The sequence below is a fragment of the Paramormyrops kingsleyae genome, chromosome 3 (assembly GCF_048594095.1).
Source record: "Paramormyrops kingsleyae isolate MSU_618 chromosome 3, PKINGS_0.4, whole genome shotgun sequence".
NCBI classification, from domain to species: Eukaryota; Metazoa; Chordata; class Actinopteri; order Osteoglossiformes; family Mormyridae; genus Paramormyrops; species Paramormyrops kingsleyae.
Genome location: NC_132799.1, coordinates 30,776,889 through 30,798,770, shown reverse-complemented (window position 1 = coordinate 30,798,770; position 21,882 = coordinate 30,776,889). Strand labels below are relative to the sequence as shown.

At 42.6% G+C, this 21,882-nt stretch overlaps 2 protein-coding genes across 4 annotated transcripts in view; one reads left to right on the top strand and one right to left on the bottom strand.

Moving 5' to 3' along the window:
- Positions 1–1,037: 1,037 nt before the first annotated feature.
- LOC111859039 (tetraspanin-33-like) lies at positions 1,038–8,849 on the bottom strand. The gene is made up of 8 exons (XM_023841358.2): positions 8,312–8,849; positions 5,666–5,723; positions 5,368–5,495; positions 4,837–4,911; positions 3,802–3,897; positions 2,952–3,080; positions 2,654–2,815; positions 1,038–2,313 (listed from the first exon to the last, which is right to left on the bottom strand). Exons 1-8 carry the CDS (start codon positions 8,405–8,407, stop codon positions 2,212–2,214), a joined length of 846 nt encoding a protein of 281 aa, XP_023697126.1. The 5' UTR covers positions 8,408–8,849; the 3' UTR covers positions 1,038–2,211.
- A 1,379-nt stretch (positions 8,850–10,228) lies between these two features.
- The window catches only part of LOC111859044 (prestin-like), a 31,684-nt gene continuing 20,030 nt past the window's right edge, over positions 10,229–21,882 (top strand). Inside the window, exons 1-2 of one of the 3 annotated variants that reach the window (XM_023841369.2) lie at positions 10,229–10,354; positions 18,071–18,270. In XM_023841369.2, coding sequence (XP_023697137.2) covers positions 18,116–18,270 — 155 coding nt within the window. In that variant the 5' untranslated portion in view covers positions 10,229–10,354; positions 18,071–18,115. Of the gene's footprint in view, positions 10,355–16,454; positions 16,668–17,479; positions 17,571–18,070; positions 18,271–21,882 lie in introns of those variants that run through there. The other 2 variants (XM_023841368.2, XM_072710138.1) reach the window with 2 other exon arrangements.

The following is a 21,882-nucleotide window of genomic DNA, read 5'->3' as shown; positions in this document are numbered from 1 at the left end:
GACCTGCCTAGTAGGCTGGGCGCCAGCAGGTCGATCCGAAAGCAGGATTTAATACGTTTAACCGTACCTGTAACCGTTTTTCCCGAGGCAGGGTGGGTCCCCTGATATTTGCTGCTGCCGTAGGCTGTAGCCTAGGGTAGCTTAAGCATTAATACGCCCTGCATGGGGTGTATGGGGCTCAATGGCACATACTCCATTACGCTAATTGGTTTACTTGATTGGCACAAGAATCTAAAAGTAATAACATGGCAAGTCTGCATGAACTGCCTTTTGCGCTGGAAGCCCGTACAACTGGTTCGGAAGACGGTGGGACGGATAGAGACACATTAGAGACGTACACAGCACCGCCGATGCACCTTCAAAGACTTACTGTGTTTACAGAAAACCAAGAGCCAGGAGGACGGTTTGCTGACAAGACTTGCAGTGTGGTTCACCACAGTCTAGCATGTGCGTTCACGTCTAAGATGGTGGATTGTAGCCCGAAGGTCATTGGGCCTCAGACAGCCAATCAAAATTGATTAATTGCAACATACTGTTAAATTGTTTAATATAGTATATACAACACAAAACTCTACACTACCTTTAGTACATGCTGACCCAACACCTCTAAAAACCCTCTATCAAATTTACCTAATGGTTCCTTCCTACAGGCCTGGTAATTCCATCTGAAGAATCAATAACACGTACCATTGTTTAAATGTGTTTTCAGATGTATGCTGTTTCCTGCAACCTTGACTGGAGTTGCTGTGATTTAAAGAGTCCTGTAACTGCGAATGACAGCTCGGCCTGGTCATGCGCATGAGACCATGAGGACGAGAGTAAACACTGTGGGAAGAGCTTGCCAGTGTAAACACACTGGATTTACGCAATGTATCCCAGAAGTTAAGATGTGTTTATTATAAATCACGCCTTTCGGTTGTTCCTCCCAGAGGAAATCCTTTATTAGTGCATTTTTTTGCACCGAGATCAGCACTGCAACCGCAAAACAGCAGCGGTTCAACTCACATGTGCCGTTTTGGACCATGCAAACTCTCATATGCTACAAAATCAAAATTTATTAAGATAAGATGTGTATTCATAAAGACTGAACATCAGCAAAACTAACACTAAAATAAACAACTTTTTAAAATAAACACAATCACCATTAAATGTTCTGTTTCAGTAAATGGCTCTGTAATTGTGCCCAAAACTACGTTTATAAACCTGAATACTCATGACCTACTGTATGAATACAAGTGTGAAAAAACAAAGTTATAAAAATCAAGACACTGATCTTAACTCTTACGGTAGTGTATAGTACTGTGCAAAAGTCTTCGGCAGTCCAAAGAAATGTTTAAAGCTATTTATTTGGGCAGTAAGGGCACTTATGCACAGAACAAAAACACAATTTGACAGTAGAACATATGCAAATTAAGAGTAACACAATAAAAAATAGTAATAATTTCTTCTTTTCTACACAAAGTCACAGATATCTTGCTGGATGGCTAGATGAACACAACTTTAGTTCCCAAACCTCTCCTCAGGGGCACCTCAGCCATTCCAAGTATTTATTAAATTTCACCACCAGCTCAGTCAATGAGATATATCAATGTGATATTGATTATTTATATGAGGTGTTCTAGTGGCCAAGTTAAAAAATACATGAGCGCATTAGATAGTTGCTGCAAATACCGGGGTGACTTTAGGAGAGGTTTTCAAATGGCTAAGCTAACACACTTTGTCAGGCATAATAGCATAGTTTAACACCAACATGAATATCGATTAAACATAATTCTCCTTGGCTGCCTAACCCTTTTGCACAGTACTGTATCTTACAGTAATCTTTTCCCTATGTTGAATCATGGAGTTTTCCAACGAATGTAGTATTCCTGGCAGGACATGGACTTCCATGGGTGTTGGAAGAAATGCAGGAAAATCATCCTAAGGGGGAAACTCCAGCCTTCCTTTATGTCTCTGTCCACATCACTGCCTCAATGGTCTTGAGCCAGATATAAAATACCGATAAATATCTAGTTCCAAGCAGATATTCGGCATGTGCAAAAGCATAAGCAGAACAACAAACTCTTCTTTTCCAAGTAAAGCAATGCCTTCACGTCTCCTAAGATTCAATAACTCAAGGCTTGGTCCTCATACCCAAAGGGATAATCCCTCAGGTACATGTTCTTCAGAGGACCTCAGTCCAGGGTCATGCGTCCTCCTCATGGCGCAGTCTCACTGCCACGGATCAGAGCGGTGCTGGAGGTTGTACTGCTGCAGCTCCACCTGGTCTGTAATCTGGTTGATCAGGACTTGGGACAGGAGGATGCCCACTAGCTGCAAATGGGGAGCACAGGAAATAGTCGGCGTCAGGAAGCATGGGGTGGGAATGCAGTGGGGGTGTTTGCTGCCACAAAACCTAGACTTGTAACCAGATGATTGCATGTTCAAAACAACCAAATGCACTTCTACAGAACTTTGCAAATACCTGCCTTGCTAGAAAGAATAACTGATAGAACTGCACATGTCTTTGAACATTATTATTCACAAAACCCTAAAAGTCCTCATTTCATGCCAAAGATCCAGTAATACCCCAGTGTGTCCTCTTGATGGCGCCGTTTCCACAAGTTTGACACCTGGAGGGAATACTGTAGTGTAACCTTCTATGTGTTCTTACCTGGGGGATAGCAAGGCCCATTGCAATACCACCCAACAGGAACAAGTTGTCATGGATCCAGGTGACCAGGCTGTCAATGCAGCCCTTGGTGTTGATGAAGACACTGGCCTGCTGCTGGTCCAGGTCTTGCATCCCCTGTCCACACATGGTGTTTACGATCGCCTTGAAGAACGTAGGCAGGACACAACAGACCTTCATTGCTTAGCACTGCCACACAGTGGCAGAAAGGTGAACTGGCAGAGGCAGAGCAGAATTACAGAGTTGTGAAGCAATTGGGAGAGACTGCACAGGCTCGTACTTCATCTTTGGGCAACAGGCAGCAGGAGAAGGGCACGGAGCAGCGCTCGCGGCTGGGGTTCTCCGGGGTGCAGTTGAAATACATGTTTAGGGACCAGTCCTTGTAGGAGACGCCACCACAGCAGTTAAACTAGGGTAAGAGAGACCCATGTTATAGCTGGTGTTTAGGTAAACCCTATTAAACTGAAATATACAGATGTATCACTAGTTATGTCTGACTAGAAAGTCTCAACTGCCAACAACTGGTTAAACCAGCTTTTACTGGTTACTCCATAAGTTCCCATTTTTGCCAAACTGGGCCCTGATTACCCAGCAATGCAATCTCATCCCACACGGGTTTCAAGATCTTAATCCACCCATCACTGACAGCCTTGCAACCATATGACATGTGCAAATATTACATTTGAACATAGCTGTTTAACTAAGGTGACAGAGGCCTTGTTTGGGTGTTGGGCAATCAGAACGCAAGCAGACAGCGTGAAATACAAATATAAACGACCATCAAGATGCATTGTGATCCGATCACTCAAACCACTTGCCGAGCTGGTCTGGGATGCATTTGACCACATATCTTTTGCAGTGTAAACGCTAAATGTGTCCTGATGCTTCCCTGCCATGGGGATAATGCGCAGGGCATTCTGACCTTCTAGGAGAAGTATCCTAGGCAGTAATGAAATGCTGTTGGACATGCATGACAGACACAGGTGTGAACGGTGATGCGTCTCGGTTGTCTATTTCGGATCTGATCGCCCAAGATGCTTTTTAAACCCAAGTGTAAACAGGGCCAGAGGATACGTAGAGTTGAATCACATGCACATTCATATATGATTATTAATCCAGCAACAAATTACCTCCTTCTGACCAAAATCAATAAGGTTTTGCAAATCCAGGTCATCTCTATAGTGAACAATGGCATTATTGATGAACTCGCTGACTTTGCCTTGGGCCTGTGGGAGTCAGGAAAAGGCAATTATGTTTGTGGAAAAAAATAAATAAATAAAAACGCATTACTATGAATTCACCCTACAGTAAAATCCTGTTGGTTCTTATTAAGAAAACTGGGTTCATAAAACAACTCATTTCCATTAAGTTCCAAAAGCAAAAGTTTAGACGAACTAGGCAAAAAGTGCCCCCACTCAAAAGTCTCAACGTTGTCTTCAACAAAAGAAGCAAAAGCTTCATGTATTAAAATAGGTTGTGAGTCATTCAATGCCATTTCTGGGAGCAGTGCTCTTGTAAGTGCATATCACTGCCAGCAGAGGGAGCCAAAGGCATCGGCCCTCCAGTAAAGCTGCGCTGACCGCAGTGTAGCTCCCAGAGCTCTTCTATTCTGTTCCGAAGCTGCTGCACTACTTGACCTTGAGTTCACCTAAAGCTGGATTTATATAAAGAGGACAAGAGCTGCTAGTTCTGAGAATATCTGTGATACATAAACATGTTCAGCCTTCCCCTCATCAGACGGTCCATGCACACTCAAGGTAACATGCTGTTGAAATAAATAAGGCCAGCTAGGTTTGCATTAGAATGACAGTATCAAATGTTCATCCAAATAATCCGGCGTTCCTCCCAAGAGAGGCCAGCCAGCTGTGTTTTAACGATCACCAGGAAACGGCTGCTGCCATTTTCCACCCTGGTACCCCCACCCCCCCTTCCCCCCCAAGCCAGACAGAGACGTCCTCCTTCACTTAGGGTGCACTCACATTAGCCGATCCACAAACCAGCTCACAGAATTTAAAATGTGGATTTACACCTGACCATTTCACTGCGGCAGTTTAGGATGGGAACCTTCAAGTGTCCCAATAGCAGTGATGTTGCTGGAACTTCAGCATCCAGCACTGTCTAAGAAGCCCCTTCCACGCCCTCCGCAGTGCCATTCCGAGATGCACCTTGTCCGAAAAGACAAAGCCGAGGATTCCAGCAGTCAGCTGCATCAGGAAGATAACAGTCAGGCAGACGCAGAACTGGAAAAAGAAGAGAGAATACATCATTCACCCACTGCGCTTCCTGGTGAGTGTAACAACAGAAGAGGTAATATATTTCGGCTTAATTACCTTACCTTAATGTGGAGGACGGCTCACACCGACCACCTGCAGTGTACCTAACATGTCCTGCAGTTTAGCCTACATGACATACATTGCTTATACAAAACACAGGCAGATGGCAACTACTATCCATGTAACAGTACACTGGATGCAGACATTCATTCTATGTAAAATACCAAGCTGCGTAAAAAGATGCAATTTAAAGTCATTATTTTTGTATTATAAATGTAAGGGGCCCAGCAAAGAAAGGAGATTTTCAAACAAATAACTGTTTAGCTGACTTACTATGCAAAGGATTAACTGTAAATAGTAAAGCACAAGGCAACTGACTATCATTTGTCCTACTGCATCCTCCCCATGCCCTTAGTGGCTGACCGTATGCAGCAGGGTAACATTCTCGCGCAGGGATCCGACGCAGCCGCAGAAGGTGATGAGGAACATCAGCGCGCCCACAACCAGCACCAAGATGGCGGGGTCCACAGCCAGACAGGCCATGGCAGCCTCTGCAGTGGGGTGCAGAATGATGGAAAGGACATGCGGAGAGGCTCAGCACAGAGCGCAGGGGAGGTTCGAGGTGAGAGGAAACAAAACAAGACTAAAGCAAGCTGCTTTAAATTCCTCTCCTTCTCAACCTAAAATATTTCTCAGTGTATTCAGGTAGCAAATGACTCACCTGCGTGCTTCATTACTCGGGCATAGACACCCATCAGCATCATCACCATGGAGATGATCTTCAAAAGAGAAAGTTTGTTCTTTAGTGTAAATATCATACCAGACCACTGTTTCCCACCCTGGTCTTTGGGGATCCCCAGACAGTCCACATTATTCTCTCTCCCAGCTTCCTGCCATATACAGTCCATTTTTTTGTAAAACATGTGGACCATCGGGGGTCCCCAAGGACCGGATTGGGAAACACTGTACTAGACACTAGAACAACAGAGCTCTGACTGCAATTCCTCAGAATATTTTGGCATGAAAATTCATGGATTTGGATGATGCCAAGACGACCCTCTCCAGTAATGGAATTTGCCTATTTAAAATTATTTAGAATTTATTAAAAGGACAAGACTCAATTTTCTTGGATTTTGTAGGATAATTATTGAATGACCAATTATCTTCCTCCTACAGACTTTAAAAATATATCCTCTCTACCCTTGAGTGCCTTATTCCAAAGGAATAGAGCATCAGTCCCTTAAAGACTGTGCCACCTGCTGGTCCCAAAATGCATCAACTTCTACCCAAGTGCCTAAACAAATTCTGCAGGTTGTGCAACAGGAACTCAATGGGGCCCTCAGTGTCCATTACCCATGAACAGAAGCCCCCTTTTAAGCCAAACAAAAAGAGGGGAGGAGAGATTTCACAAAAACCTGTTCTCTGCTAGATACTACAATGATCAAGGAGGTAAAACAACCTTTGGTAGCCATGTACAATGGGAAGGGAGCGTTATTCAAGAAAACCCAGCGACTCTTGGATGCCCCCTTAATATGTAGGTGCAAATTCATAATCACATGATAATAAAGCAACCAAGTACATATAAAAGGGTTTTTTGTTAAAGAACAGTCTGCATATTGTACCATGTAGTATGGAAGACAAGGAATTGCTTCAATATATGACAAAAATGCACACATTTATTGTTTTATAAAGCCGGCTAAGTTGGAGAAAGGTATCTTCAAAGTAGCTATTAGACAGAACACAAATCAGAAAACTATGGTTAAACATCCACACAGCACTGTGTTTCAATTTGAGTGCAGACCTAGAAAAAAGTGTAACAGTAACCAGATTCCCCCCCCCCCCCCCCATCCAGATCTTTGAGAAATCTCCTTAAAAAGCCTTCAGGGCCCTGAATGAATGAGCGGAGACCAGGATGACCTGGCCAAAGTGCCAAGCATAAACAGCATTATGGGATAATTATCAATCCTCACGTCGTTGCTATTTAACCAAGACAGAGGACCACACTCTTTACTGGCTTGGAGTATGGTGGAGTATGGGGTGTTATTCTTTACTGGCTTGGAGTATGGTGGAGTATGGGGTGTTATATATAAAGTACAATAATTAGACAAATATAAGTCGGAAAACACTCTGATCAATCTGGGGCCTTAAATCCCGGAGCAAGGTGTAATGAATTATGCAGTGTAATGAATAACAAAAACACAGATGACCACAGTTGGGTAATTCAGGCACAGAGAGTAGAAGTCCAGACCGGGATTTTGTTTCAACCAACCAGTTGAATAGTCTGTGACTGTGACTCTTTATGTTCAACTGGTTGGTTGAAACAAAATCCCAGTCTGGACTTTTACTCTCTGCACCTGAATTTCCCAACTCTGCAGATGACTGCCAGAGAGAGAAATTGCATTCCTCTTTGACTTTGGCCCGGTTCATCTACACACAGCAATTCAAACAAAGGACTGTCCCCAGGGAGAACACAGGATATAAAAATGAGGCACTGACTTTTTTCCTGCCACAGATGTGCACTGCTGTGCCTTGGAATGTTACAGAAATAATGTGTTTCCATCCACAAGTCCCACATAAGAGAGACAAGTAAGAAAATGAATGGATGCATGCATTTTCATGCTAAAATTTTAAACCGTTTGCTGTACATTCTGTTTATTCTTTAAAACTCAAGGAATCTGGAACGTCAAACTGACTACGTGCAACTAACCCTTAAAAAAGAATTTTACACTTGACAACACCGACAACTAGCCTGGCAAGAGCGCCAGTCTGAATTATTGAAAAAGGGTTTCAATGGGAGCCGGCCCTATCCTAAAAAGGAAATCACCGGACCCACAATGCACAAAGCCCAGCTACACCATCAGCATATGAATAAATGAAGCTTTGGTTGCTTGGCAATCGTGCAGTTAAAAAAAAAAAAAACTAGTGAAAGTTCTTTAGCATATAAAGTACAATGCAGGAAGACATTAAGGTATCCTTCACGCAAACCCAACTTGTATTGTTAATATTTTTATTCTACACTACATTTCCGGGCATTCTGTAGATATTACAGGATTTCATCATAAGAAGTGTATTGTCCTCTAAAAAGCAAACCACGAAAAATCTTAGGATACTCGTGGAAAAAAGCAACATTCGTCAAAATGTCTATTAGCGCAATAATCAACTACTCTTATTGTCCATGTTATTAAACGAGCAACGCAATCGGGACCATGAAGCTATAACGAAGAACGACTCCCGACATTTTCCATGCTTGTCCGTAGGACAATAAAGTTTACAAAAATTGTACGATGACGTAGGAAAAACAAAGCAACATACACACGTTCACGCCTTAAAGCAAAACATGACAAATGAAGAGAGCGGTAAAACTTACCCAAAATATCATGTTAAAAATGAAGAGCAAATATTTGACAAAAGGGCTAACAAAACTAAAATCTTCATCTTTCCGCCGTGCTTGTCTTCTCCCCATGATTCAACTTTTTATTGATTTGTTGTTTATCAGCAGCCAGTGTCTCCAAACTTTAACTAAAAGTTACACAAGAATGCCTTACATCCGCAACCTGGTGCACAGATTAATGCTGTGTAAATGTATAAAAACAATCGCAGATAAAGAATCAAACCTAACAGCGCTTTTTGGTCGTTCTTGTGAGGTTTTACTTAGCCACTATATCAATGAGTAGTAGGCGTTTCTTAAGTCGTTGTAGAGCTCGTTTAAATGAGACCAAAACTTTTCCGTGCCGTGGAACCCAAAAATGTATTTCTCAGTATAAAATCGTTTCCCTTTGCACATTAAATAGATGCACATTAAATGATTGTTTTTTTTTTTGTTCGACAGGTGATCTGAAATGCATATTTTGAGTCTGCCCATGTGCAGAGTCAGTAGTACTGGTGCGTGGGCAGCGCAGGCAAACACTCACATGTAAAAAAAAAAACAGATTAGGCGGAAACAGAAGTGGTATGATAATTTATGTTTTGAATGTAGGAAATGATGGGTTGGTTTTGCACTTGGAATATATTCTTATTCCTGTTTGTTAGTTTTTTGTTTGGTGGTCTAGACCAAGTTTCGTTAAATCACCGTGACTAGTGAAAAAGATTCGATCCTTCGAAATTACAGTGACACCTTGTGGCCAAATAGTGCTTTGGGGCGGGTCATTAAAAGAGGTATTCACCTAAGCTATTTCCCCCTATAATTATTACGGCGCATTGTCTTTGAGACACACGGGAAAAATTTTACAGGCCTATGGCATTAAAAAACTTTCGATTTCTAGCCGCTTATAAATGCTGTTGCGACAACACAGGACAAAGAGGCTTGACGCCAAGCCCAGATTATTCTACAAATCTAAAATCAAGGGTGAGTGTTCAGATTCAAACTGGAGTTGACAGGGTACTCTAGTTCAGACAGGCTCAGAATTTAAAAGAAAAAAGACTACATTAATTACACCGGTCCAGAGACAACAGGAGGCTACACAAAGAGTTCAGATTTAGACAGGCGTTATATAATAAAAAAAAAAATTGAAGGTGTGGCAAAGCAGGTTGTGTCAGGTAGCATCCATTCATAGTGCAGGGATCTGAGATACAATTTTGTACAGGGTGGCACACGTGATCATGGCCCACCATCTTAACAAATATTAGATTCAAGCAAGTAGACACAGGAATTCCTGTGCCCTCAGCGCAACATTTGAAAATAGAATTGACGTGTGGGTCTGCTTTTATGTAGGCCAGCCCAGTACCTTTTAATTGGGTGTTTCTGAGTCATATCCTCATTCCACATCATCAGGTTGCGCTACATTTTTTTCTACACCATATCAAGCCAAATCGTTTCCAAACAACATGATGCAATGGAGCATTCAACAATGTAGTTACATGACTTTGCCATTTTTGATACAAGCTATGGAAGAATTTTTCAAAATGCTCTGCCGAAAAGTAATGAGAAAAAAAACGTTTTGAAACAGTATTTTAAGTTTGGCATCATTAATTATAAATTGGATGAAATCAAGCCAAAACTTTCACTTGAAGCTATATTATTTTGGGCGTATTTTGAAAAGACTCGGTTCAGTTCAATCACAGAGACAGTCTGCCCAGGTTCTGATTTTGTGTTTTCACTCTATTGAAGTGTCTTTAGTGTTACGTTCCAGGTGCTTTGTTTCAAGTTACCTTGCTCGCTTACTTGACAAGATTGTTACATCTCTTAGCATTTCCTTGTAGATTAGTCATCTGCGCATAGCATTCCCATCCACGTAAGTCACGTTGGTGGTTGCTGATATCTGATTTTTGGCCCCGTCGTCACTGGCTGCTCCGGTTCTGCTAGTTCTGTTGACGGCCGAGTAGAAGTTGTAGCGTTATTTTTGTTTTCGTTTTGAGCTTTTACAAAGCTGACAATGTTCACTCTCAAAACGAATGGCTCGGTGGCGGTAAGGTAAGGGTGTGCTCTCTGTTATCCTTGGCAAAACTATGAGCAGTTACACAACTTTTTAGGGACACGGTCCAAGATGAGGAACTACTATACCTATATCTCAGTTCAGTAGGTCCTATTAATGCTTCTTGTTAATTTGAATGAAGTTTTTGATGTGATAGGAGCTACTTAAGACTATGACATAAAGTCTGAAACGTAGCAGATTGAACAGGCATCAGTGCATGATTCTAAGTCAGTGGAGTCAAATTCCTGTCCTGGGGGGCCGGAGCCCTGCACATTTTTAGGTTTCCCCTCATTTAACACACCTGATTCAGCTCTTTGTGCTAAATATCACACAGCTGAATACTTTGTGCTAGAACAGAGAAAGGACTAAGCTACACAGGGCTCCGGCCTTCCAGGACTGGAGTTTGACACCCCGGTTCTAAATATTAATCACTGAAATCATCTTTATAAGACCTTCATCTAGGAAGCTATGGCCGGCTGTCTAATCGTCACAGCTTGGTAGACTCAAGAGTGAGGCTGAATGGGGTTGAAGTGTGGCAGCATTGTTCAAGGACAAGCACTGGTTGTTTTGAAAGCCTTGCAAAAGAGGATTGTCAGCATGTTTATATTTTAATCCAATTTGTTCCAAGAGTCATGATGAAGCCAACCGACCTGAGGATGGGGTTGATCATCTGCTGTTTGTTCCCATAATTCCCTACCAATCATTGCTATATTTACAGTTCCAGTCCGTGCTCGCATTTCATGTAATGGTTTAGTTGCAGATGACTGCCCTCATGCGGTCATAGCTATTTGCAAGCAAACCTTCAGCGCAGCTTACATAAACAATAATGTTCATAAGCAAAACATTTGGAATGTGGCGGCTGTAAATACTTCATTCTGATTACAGTGAGATTCGGAACAGACTCGTCGCAGGTTTTCATGCTTACATATTTAGCTAATCAGCACAATAAGTGAACTTAGGCAGAGTTAAGATGATTCTTAAAAGACACAGCTGGACACAAAAGTGCCAGCCTGGAGGTAATGGATCTTGCACTAAGACAAAGGCAAATCTTGCTCAACCCTAGTTGGTTAATTCTAGGAGCTTGACTATGTCTCATTAATGTTTACTAAGTACTTTCCTGGCCTGTAACTTAAAAGTATATACATTACACTACAGTATAAGCACGTGTTGAGGTGGATGCATTATAAGGTACCACTTTACAATAAGGTTACCCTTTGCCACTTATAAATGGTAGTAACTCATTAATAAGAAAACTGTGGTATAACTTGTTTATAATTATCTATTAATGATTTACAAAGTGCTACAACCTAATTAATAACCTGCTAATAAACCATTCATAATCCCTTTATAAGGGTAACCTTATTGTAAAGTGGCACCCATTATAATGAATGTTTTACTGTGTATTGTATTGTTACAAGATGTCACACTCAAGTTGCTGTGTTCAGTAGCTTAATGTATTTAACAGAACTATTGGATTTTGCCTTTGTTGAAATACTAAAAACTATGCATTAGAGTACATTGTTAAATAGATTAAGCGCGTTTTATTACAATTCTTACAAGTGAAAATAATGAGGCGGTTCATTTAAAACCATGAACTGATGATTCCAGACCTTGCAATTGGTGAGAAATGTTAGTTTTAATTAATTTCATTTTGTAAGCTCTCCTGGGGTCTCGTGGTCAGTTAGTGTGCTAGCTAAATGACCTGCAGCGGTTGGTAGAGCAGTTATGCACTACTTATGAATCATTACTTAGCAGTAGTGCCCCAAGCACTTAGCAGCCTGCCCCAAGAATGATGTCTGCACCAGCCACCATCCAGCTGGTCTGCCCAAGGTACAATGCTTGGACAGCACCGGTTGCAAGGCTTGGTGCAGGCAGTATGAAAGTGTGCCCACTCTGGCTGGATGAGATCACACTACAAATGCAGTGCAGCTGGCAGCAGTCATGAAAGGAGCAGCACTGCAGGGTTATTTTTTTTTTAGGACATCCCTGATCGTTGCTCACTGCACTGGCCCTTCCTAGCTGCTAGCCTAGAGTGCCAGTTTTAGAAAGACCTGGCCAGTGAATGTGAAACAGTAGCCGCTATGACATGAAAGCGCCAGGGGCACCTTCCCAATACTGTGACACATACAGGAGCTGAGGGATACCAGATCTACCGCTAGCCTGAGACAGCCTAGCAATCCTCCCCTGAAGTGAATGGTGGCAGGCAATTGCTACACATTTGCTGAGTCATGAGAATAGCATGGGAGATCCACCTCCTGTCTGTCAGACAGCACTTCGACTTCTACTGGCACTGCGGACGGAAGCTGTAGCCAAGATTAAGGAGTTGGCCACTGCTGAACTCATCGAGTTCTCAAGCAGCTCTTGGGCATCACCTGTAGTCTTACCCTGGAAGAAGGCTAAGGCTCTCGGGTCTGTATGGACTACCAGCCGCTTAGTGTAGTCATCAGGAGGGACTTGTAAGCCCTACTCCTTATTGGTGACACTCTAGACCAGCTTTCCAGCTTGGCCTGATTCAGCTCACTGGACCTGTTATCTGAAACTGCCTGCTGATAAGCAGCCTTCACAACTGAACAGGAGCCATTTGAATTTAGCAACAGCCCAGTCACATTTAAAAAACTGATAATGTAGTTCCTATGTGACATACCCCCTTGACCAAGCATAGTCTACCTCAACGACCACCTTCTTCATGCCAGGAGTTGCACCCTCCTCCTACTAAAGAACTTCTGGCTCATCTCTCTCATCTCATCTCATCTCATCTCATCTCATGTCATCTCATGAGACAGTAGACAATGTTAATGGAGCAGATGTTGGAGTCTGATGGAATGGGCACTTATCAAGGTAAATGTGGAGAAAGGACTGGCCAGTGTTGAAAATGGTCTAGCAAGTCTGCAACGTCCTCTGCCTGACCTCATACAGTTGCCACTTCACCCAGGGATATCCAGACATTGCCTGACCCCTGCATGACCTGACAGAGAAAGCCTGACACTTTGAGTAATCCAAGGCTTGCCAGGACTTCTTCAATTAGCTCAATGTTTGCATCACCCACACCCAGTTTCTGGCCTTGCCTGTTCCAGCCACTCCTTGCATCCTTGACACTGACATCAGTGATGTAGGTCTTGATGCAATCCTGAACTTGCAGCTCGATGATGACGAGAAGATGATTGCAATTCAGCTACTCTCTAAGCTAGCGGAAGCTGAACTATTGCATCACCAGTTAAGACTTGGGAACTCCTAGGTGGAGATGTTGCAGGGCTATTCTTTTGATGCATGCGACCTGGCAGTAACCTGTCAACCTGTCAGCTTCCATGCAAATGGGCGCTGAATAGCTGCAGTGGGGTCAGCTCAATGATCGTATGTTAGCACTTTGCAGTGAGGTCACCAAGAGACAGGAGGCCATGTGATGGGTACTTATACTTAGGAAGTCCTGTATCAGTGGTGCAGCAGCACGAGGAGTGACTGCAGATTGTGGCTTCTGAGGCCCTCTAGGAACAAGTTCTCTGGTTGCTCCCTGACTCAATGGGTGTGGACCACTTTGGTGTCACCAAGAGTTGACTCGCTAAACCCATTCATTATGACCTCAGCCAGGCCACATTGTCGAGTGGATCTGCTTGCGATGCAATGTTTGCACTGTGAAGAGGGGAACACAGGGTAATTCATCAGCTGTAGGTTGGGCTGCCAGTGCAGAGTCAACATCCTGGGCCCATTCCCCACTATCGATGGAGGGAAACAAAATGTCATTTTGGCTATGGACTATTTCGCAAAGTGGGCTGACGCATAAATGGTCCCAAACCATCAACCACCTGATGCAGAGATTTTCACCAGATCTGGGACCCCAGCTCAGCTGTACGATGACCGGGGCTGTAGCTTTAAATCCTTCCTCTTGTAGGACATGTGCAGCTGACTGGGAAGTTCGGACCACCTATTTGTGACTGTAAAGGAACTGGCTGGTTGACGATGAGCACCAAGCTCACCCTGCTTACTGACTGCTGTCAGCAGGACTGGGACCTGCATCTGACCCGTCTGTTCCACCATTTGCATGCCCGCTGCACTAATGATGGAACTTAAGCTTCATGTGCCAGCGAATCTGCTAAATGGCCACTGCCCAGACAACCACCTACCCAGCTGGCTGGACCTGGATTACATCATAGCAGTACCCCACCAGATGGACGAGGTGCATCAGCTTGCCTGAGATCAGCACATCAGGGCCGACTTTTGAGAAAAGAGTTGTTATGACACATGCAGCACCAACAGAGAGCTTTGAGTTTGAGAGCAGGTCTGGGTGTCCAAACCCACCAGGAAGGTCGCCTAAATTCAGCAGTGACTAGCTAGGTCCTCACCCTGGTCTTGCACCTGCCCCCTACATGGAGGATGAGGTGGGGGTGGCGCAACTGTCAGCTGAGGGAGGCCAAGCCGCCTCTTTTGTAATTGACCCCTCATCTTCCTAGGGGACAAACTTTGGAACCTTCATCACCAGGAAGCAGCCTCAAAGGGCTAAGCGACTGGTTATTGTGGGTTCAATAGGCAGCGGGGTCACTGCACTTTCCCAGAGGGAGCGATGTGGAAAACGCCACTGAAGAGAATGTCCTTGTAATACTCACGTAAGACAGTGTTTCTCAATTCAGTCCTTGGGTCCCCTAGACGGTCCACGTTTTTTGCTTTCTCCCAATCCCCTGAGAGCTGGGAGGGAGCAAAAATGTGGACCGTCTGGGGGTCCCCAAGGACTGGTTTGAGAAACATTGACATAAGAAAGTAATTTGGAGATTGTGATTGGTTCTAAGGAGTCAAATGAGCCTTCATGATTGTTTTGTTTGGCGTATTGTGTTGATGTGCTTTCAAGTTATTAATGATAACTTGGTTTTGGATTCAGATGTGCTGCTGGACATAGTTGTGTTATAAACAGTAGATGTTTTTGTTTCCGTGTTCCGTGTTCCGTGTTCCATGCACATGTTGTTCATTTGAGAAAGGTGGCTTACTGGTTTCATGAAAAAAGATTAGACCAGCTGTCATTATACTCACTTTATTGTCTAAAATGGAAAAAAATGTTGTTATTGTGACACTACCCATTTAGTAAAGTTCACCTGTAGCGATGATGACTGCCTTACAGCTTAGTACTCCCTTCTACACCCTTTGCTACAATAATGAATCGTTCCAATTATCTTACACAGTTAGCATTCATTCGAGTTCAACAGGAAATACACCGAATATAGCCTATGGCCCATGATAAAAAAAAAAGTTCTATAAAGAAAATGTACTGAAAATAAAATGAGTCAATAATAACAAGTGGAAAATGTAATTTAGGCTTGTTTAAGAAACCATATTGCAGAATTACAATGTTCCATAAGATTACTCACAACTTATTTCAAATTATACCATTGACTGTTGAATCAGAAATATAAATAAATGTATTTTAAGAAGCCTTTCCCTGCGATAGATTGTTGGCTCTTTTAGGGTGTGCTTTACTTTCTGGAGCTTGGCTCTCGCTCACAGCAGTGCTGCCCAGACGGATCTCTATTGAAGACGGATGGCTGTTGGCCTGCATATGTACCGTTCGTTAATAATAAAAACGTCCACAAGAGGGCTCACTTAGCTTTTTTACTTGTTGTCTCTGCTTCTTAGTTACAACCTTCAAACCTAAAATCCGAAAAAAGTCGGTGCGTTTATTATTTATACCATAGTTTATGAAAGTTCTGACAATTATGTAATGTAGCCTAGTATCTATTTACAAATGGCCGCTCCAATATGGGTTGTCAGCCATAAAACCACAGTTCCTCCAAGTTTTATTTCTGTATGGAATTTTCTAATCCTCTTGTCACTATCATGGGACTGGCCGCTTAGTATGTGTGTCAGAGGTCGTTCCCAGAACACCGATGCTATTCGGTCGGTTGCGCTCAGAATTATTATACCGGTTTATTTGAATAAACCTGAGCCAGCAGCAAAATTATTGTGATATTATCTTTCATGCACCAGCAGGATTTTCTGCAATCATCGAAGGACAAAGGAGCACACAGAGCTCACACGGACGACCACGCACATAGAATCACCATCAATCACATACAATCGCACGTGTGTGACAGCTCAGTCTCTCGAGGCTGTAGTTCCTGCTCAGCTGCACTCCTGAAAACACAAGTCCCATGAATCTACCGGGGGATGACGTGTGCATGAGACGTATCTATTTACTCCGGGCGCGATCTCGCAGCTGTCGCATGTACTTAAAGGGTATCCGAGTTTAAGCTGCAGCCTCGGGGTTCCGTGCGCCGTTAACCGCTTTACCAATTCGCTTTGGGCTGTCATCCTTGACGGAGGCTGGGAAAGGTAGGGAATCAACGCAACCTAGGCAGCTGGATCTTTATTTGTAACGTTTTCATTACGTGCCGATGTTAGGCAGAGGACAAATAAGCATAGGCGACAAATAACACTTGGTATTCCTTCGTCGCAAATTGGCTATTATAGTACCAACTCGTCCATTCCACATGACACGTTATATCGAGACAAGGTTTTTAATTAATTATTGCTGCCGGCGTAATATTACAGAAAGGACGTTCGATAACTTCTTATTTTTATTAAGGAAACTGGCACTGTACCATAATTAAAATGAAAAGTGGCATTGCTCTGTATTACTTTTATAGTTAACAAAATACATATACCTAAGGTAATGTATTTCATTCTGAATGCCAGAATATAATTTAAATGTTTTTCATTTTTCATTGTACATCATTGTACATTTTCATTGTGCATTTTCATTTTGCATTTTCATCTTGCATTTCCATTGTACATTATTAACTTTAAATTTTAAAATGTCAGGATGTGAATCTAAAAACAACATCGCTAATGAAAATTGTTTACTTAAAATTAGAAACGTACTTTAAATTTTCTGTATTGTGGTAAATTTTGAATTAATGGGCTGTTAAAAATTCCCGCATCAGTTCGCGGGCTTAGGTCACGGTGCGTCAGGAATTCAAGATTTGAGGTGAAACAACTAAATGTAATTATATTTCTTTTTAAAAAAAGGAAGAAAATCTATTTATGTCAAGCCATTGTGCATAAAAACAATGGATTGGATTTTCATATTAAACATTTTTTTCTGTACTACAGAGATCAGACTCATTCTGCAAGTCGAGGTATTAATTCAGTAAAGTAAGAGGCTCCTGCTTCCAACCTGTATATTCCGGATCTGTGGCTATGAGCGGTCAGGCGCCCGGTTCGTGTATTACTCAGGTGAATGAGAAATGATTATAGGTGATAGTCCATTTATTATACGGGTTTGGGTGTAGAATATAGAAATTTTGCGAATGGCTTCATTCTTGTTTGTCACCTGATAGACGTGAAATAATTATGATCGCCTGCCTTTTACAGCGGTAAAACTTCCCTAAATCATTTGTTGATGCTACAATCAGAGTACACATTGTACAGCGAAGCAGACATATACCCGTCTACTTTCTGAATACATTGTGCAATTAATCTAGCCATTGAAATTTGCAAAGGCTTTTGTGTTTACAGATCTGGAGTATGTATACTTTATATCTAACTTTTGGATGTGACTTATCAACTATATTTGAATTCCTTAAAAAGTATTTGCAGATATTGGAAACTTTTACTCAATGTAAGCACATTGGCGAAGTGGACAGAGATCTCAGTGAATCTAAAAAATAGAACTTTATTCGATTGCTGTACCCCACTCCATTTAACCATATGGTTTGCCCTCCTGTTTGTTCCAGGGAACGCTGGTGGGCCCATGCTGACATGTGTGTGGTATTCCTGTTATGGAACTTATAAAACAGGATGCAGACGCTACCACTGCCTTGATGTATCGCGTGGAGCGGCCGGTGTACAATGAAGGGTACATCGAAAAGCACCTTCTGCATAAAAAAGGAAAAAGACCCAAGACCATCTTTCAAAGGCTAACCAATCGACTTAGGTAAGTCTGCGCTGTCAAGTTCATAGAGGGGCAGTCATCGTTTTTAAATGAAGAAAGTCAACAAAATGTCATCACCGTTGACTTGACAGTAGCGGCTTGCTGTGAGTGAGGGTGACTTGGCAAGGTCACAGTATTTGGAGGTATAGAAGGAAGTCACTTCTGGTGAGAAATTGGTTGAATCAGGTAGCCTTTATTTAGGAGCATGCCCAGGAGTCGTCTTTCCATTAACCTGGTGGGCAGCTGGAAAACAACTTGGATCTAAGACACAGCATGATGAAATAGCAGGACGTGTGATGATGGTCTGTCCATGCCTCCTGAGATGGAGAGATAGAGGTGCACCAGCATGTGGACCTTTCAGAATATACAAAAGTACGTGAGAATAGTAGGGTCATCTACCTCTACCAACCAAACAAAGACAGTAGCTACATCTGGAGTAACTATAGGCAGACAGTTTATATACCTACTGGAGCCAAACTCTACATTTTAATCTTCTTCCACAATCCCCCCTTTGGCACTAAACTAGTTTAGACAGCACCATACTTATTAAGGAAAAACAATATTTCTTAATCATCTTGCTTCCATTTCACATAGGTCACGTTTGTTAATGCCTGATGGTTGAATGCCTGAAGTTGATCAGAAAGCATACCAGGGAGAGACAGTGAGCAGCTTATCACATACTGACGACAGACGAGACAAACGCATAGATGACCACGATAACCTGCGCAGAGATTACATGAGACTGAGTACTGTCGAGGCCGCCTTGGCATTTTGGTGTCCAGCAGATGAGATCGAAATCCTGATGCGGAGAGCTGTGCAATTTCATGATGACTTGACAAATGTGTTTAGTGAGATTAGGCAATGATTCTGAATCATCAGGAGTGTGCGTGTATTATTCCTGTACAATGAAAGCACAATTGCCACCTTTTGCAGCAGGAATGAAGTTTCATGGCATATGATTTTGCATTGTGACTTTGCAAATCGTAATCATTTAGCTTAACACGTCAGTTTTCTGTATGGTTTATTTTAACACTCCAGGTGGAAGTGAAATTTCTTGAATAGCCATATTAGAACCATACGTTAGAATCAAGGCAGAGGAAATTTCTCTTCTTGTTTTCGGCTTGGATAAGGAACTGGTTTTATCATGGTGGGATGACATACTGTAAGCAAGCCACACCAACCATGTGACAGACAATGATAAAACCTGATTTCTACAGACAAAATATGTGTAATTCCAAGGGCACATACCATTCATACTGTGACAGTGGTGCTGTTTATTAATTGGTGAGGTTGACTGTCCTGATTTACAATTTCAGGAGACACATTTGCACATTTTCCACCATAGTTACAATCAATATATCATTCATTTCACCTACATAAGTTAATCTAATCGGATGGTCAAATGGTAACAGACCTTTGCATTGTTTTGGGAAAAGATAATCCTGCTGGATTTTGATTTCTAGGGGTATACTGGGGAAAAACCAGGAGGTGAATTTGTGTATGTCTGTTTGACTGCAATGGGGATTAACAGAATTAACAAAAATCATAGAAATATAGTGATATCTCTGCTAGAATGGCTGCACATTAGCTGAAGATATGTTCAGAAACCCAACAATTCGTGAAGTTGCTCAATACTGGTGTGGCAATGACAGCTGAAGGTTCTGTATGCTAATACAAAATTTCAGCCAGTAAATTGTCAAAATGAGTATCCCAACAGATTGTCAAGCTCAATGCTGATTTTCTTCTGGTTTTCTGGGGAACTTTTATTGGGTTGCAGGAAGGCAGTCTAGGCTCACTGATGTTACTAGAACTACACTCACTGGCATTTATTCCCAAAAAGTCTTCACTCTCCCTTTAGAAGTAATATCCAACAGCTTCATTCAGCAGGTGCTGAAACACTGTTGCAGTAAGTGGCCTGTATCCGCTTTTCTCGTGCCATTCACAGCAAAGTGTGTTGTCAGCAGGACCTGGTAAGTATCCTTCTTGGGAGGAGTCAGTGCAGAGCATCTGTCAAATAACTTAATCATTGCCCTGTCACAAAGGTTCCAAGGTGTGGTCCAGAGTCACCTTATGGTGTCGTCTGGGTGCGCTTTACCTGAGAATAAACAGTTATTCAAGCAGTGAGTTTTTGGCAATAAGCCAACGGGCTATTATTCATCAGATATATGTTGTGTTGTTTTTCTGTGGGGCTGGAGGGCAAGTGCATGGTGAAAGCCCAGGTTATCTTCTGTAGACTAAGGCCTGTCTTCCTGTTAGGAACAGCATATTGCCATTTGCATGGTAGACAGGGCATCAATCCAGGACAAACCAGTTTCTTCAGTGAATGTTGCAAGCTTGTTTTTCAGTTCCCCATTTTTCCTTTCCATCACGTCAGAAAATTTCAGGTGAAAAGGAGTTGTGAGATCTTAGATTTTTCATTGCACGACGGTTCTTCAAGCATCCTTGCTGTGAAATGATTTTATCGATTCCAAATCTAGGGCGAAAGCTCCATGCCAGTATTTTTGCCATGTTTTTTCTGGATCAGCTTTCCTGGTGACGAAAGCTTCGGACCAACCTTACCATATGATAACTTTGTGCTAGCCATGACAGCAATGTTGATAAGCTATGTCCTTAGGCAAGTCTATCTAGACACATTCAAAGGGACCTATTGACTCGGTTGACAGGAGGCCAAGTGTAATAGGTGTGGCTTTGCATGCGTTTTATTCATAGATAGTACAGCTTGAACGTGGTTTCTGTGCAACTGAGATGAACCTTGGTGCATACCGTTCTTTTTTACATCCTCTTTGGTAAATGAATGGAAGATAGGGAATTAGAGATGTCTGCACCAACAGGTGACCACCCTGACTTTGCCAAGATCCATCAGAGGGCACCCAGGTCCGTTTCTCTTACCTGTCGGCACTCAGTTGAAGGGCAGCAACATCGTTAAAAAGGTTATGTTCAGGTAAAAAGGGAGTCGCTAGAAACCGACACGGTCATGTGGGCCAAGCTTTTTGAGCTGCAAGACAATGATGACTGCTGGGGGTACACAGGTACAAAGAGGAGCGAGCTGTATCAGTCAGCGGACTGTCAGGCTTCCAGGGGTACGCCAGCTAGGTTGCTGGCTGGGTTGGGAACAAATGGAAACAACTGCATCATTAATAGCTCACAAATCTTCTACAAAACACCATTTTCCTGACCTGATTTCTTAAGAGGAAATATCGGGGTGTTACAGTGGCTGGCAGGACAGGTAGATAGAATGTCTCGTTTCCTCGGAAAGGTCACCACAGGAGCAACACCATCTCCAGGTCTGCCTGAGGAAGAGGAGCAGGGGGACAGTGATAAGCGAGGCCTATGTAGCATTTACATTTACAGGGTGGAGAAGAGTTCCATGCCTATATAACTAGAGTGAGAAGCCCATCGTTTTTCTGAAATTCCTGAAATATCGAGGAAAGGAAGAATAGTGAGAGTAGAAAACTGTGAATGGAAAAAGGAGTGGTCTGCAGTTGGGGGTGCTGAATCAGGGACCTGACAAAGAATGTCCTCTGGGCCACGAAGGAATATAGCGTTCCCCTTAATCATCGAATAATGACCTGAAAGATTAACTTTGCTACCTGGTGTAAGAAGGAGCTGGTGTTC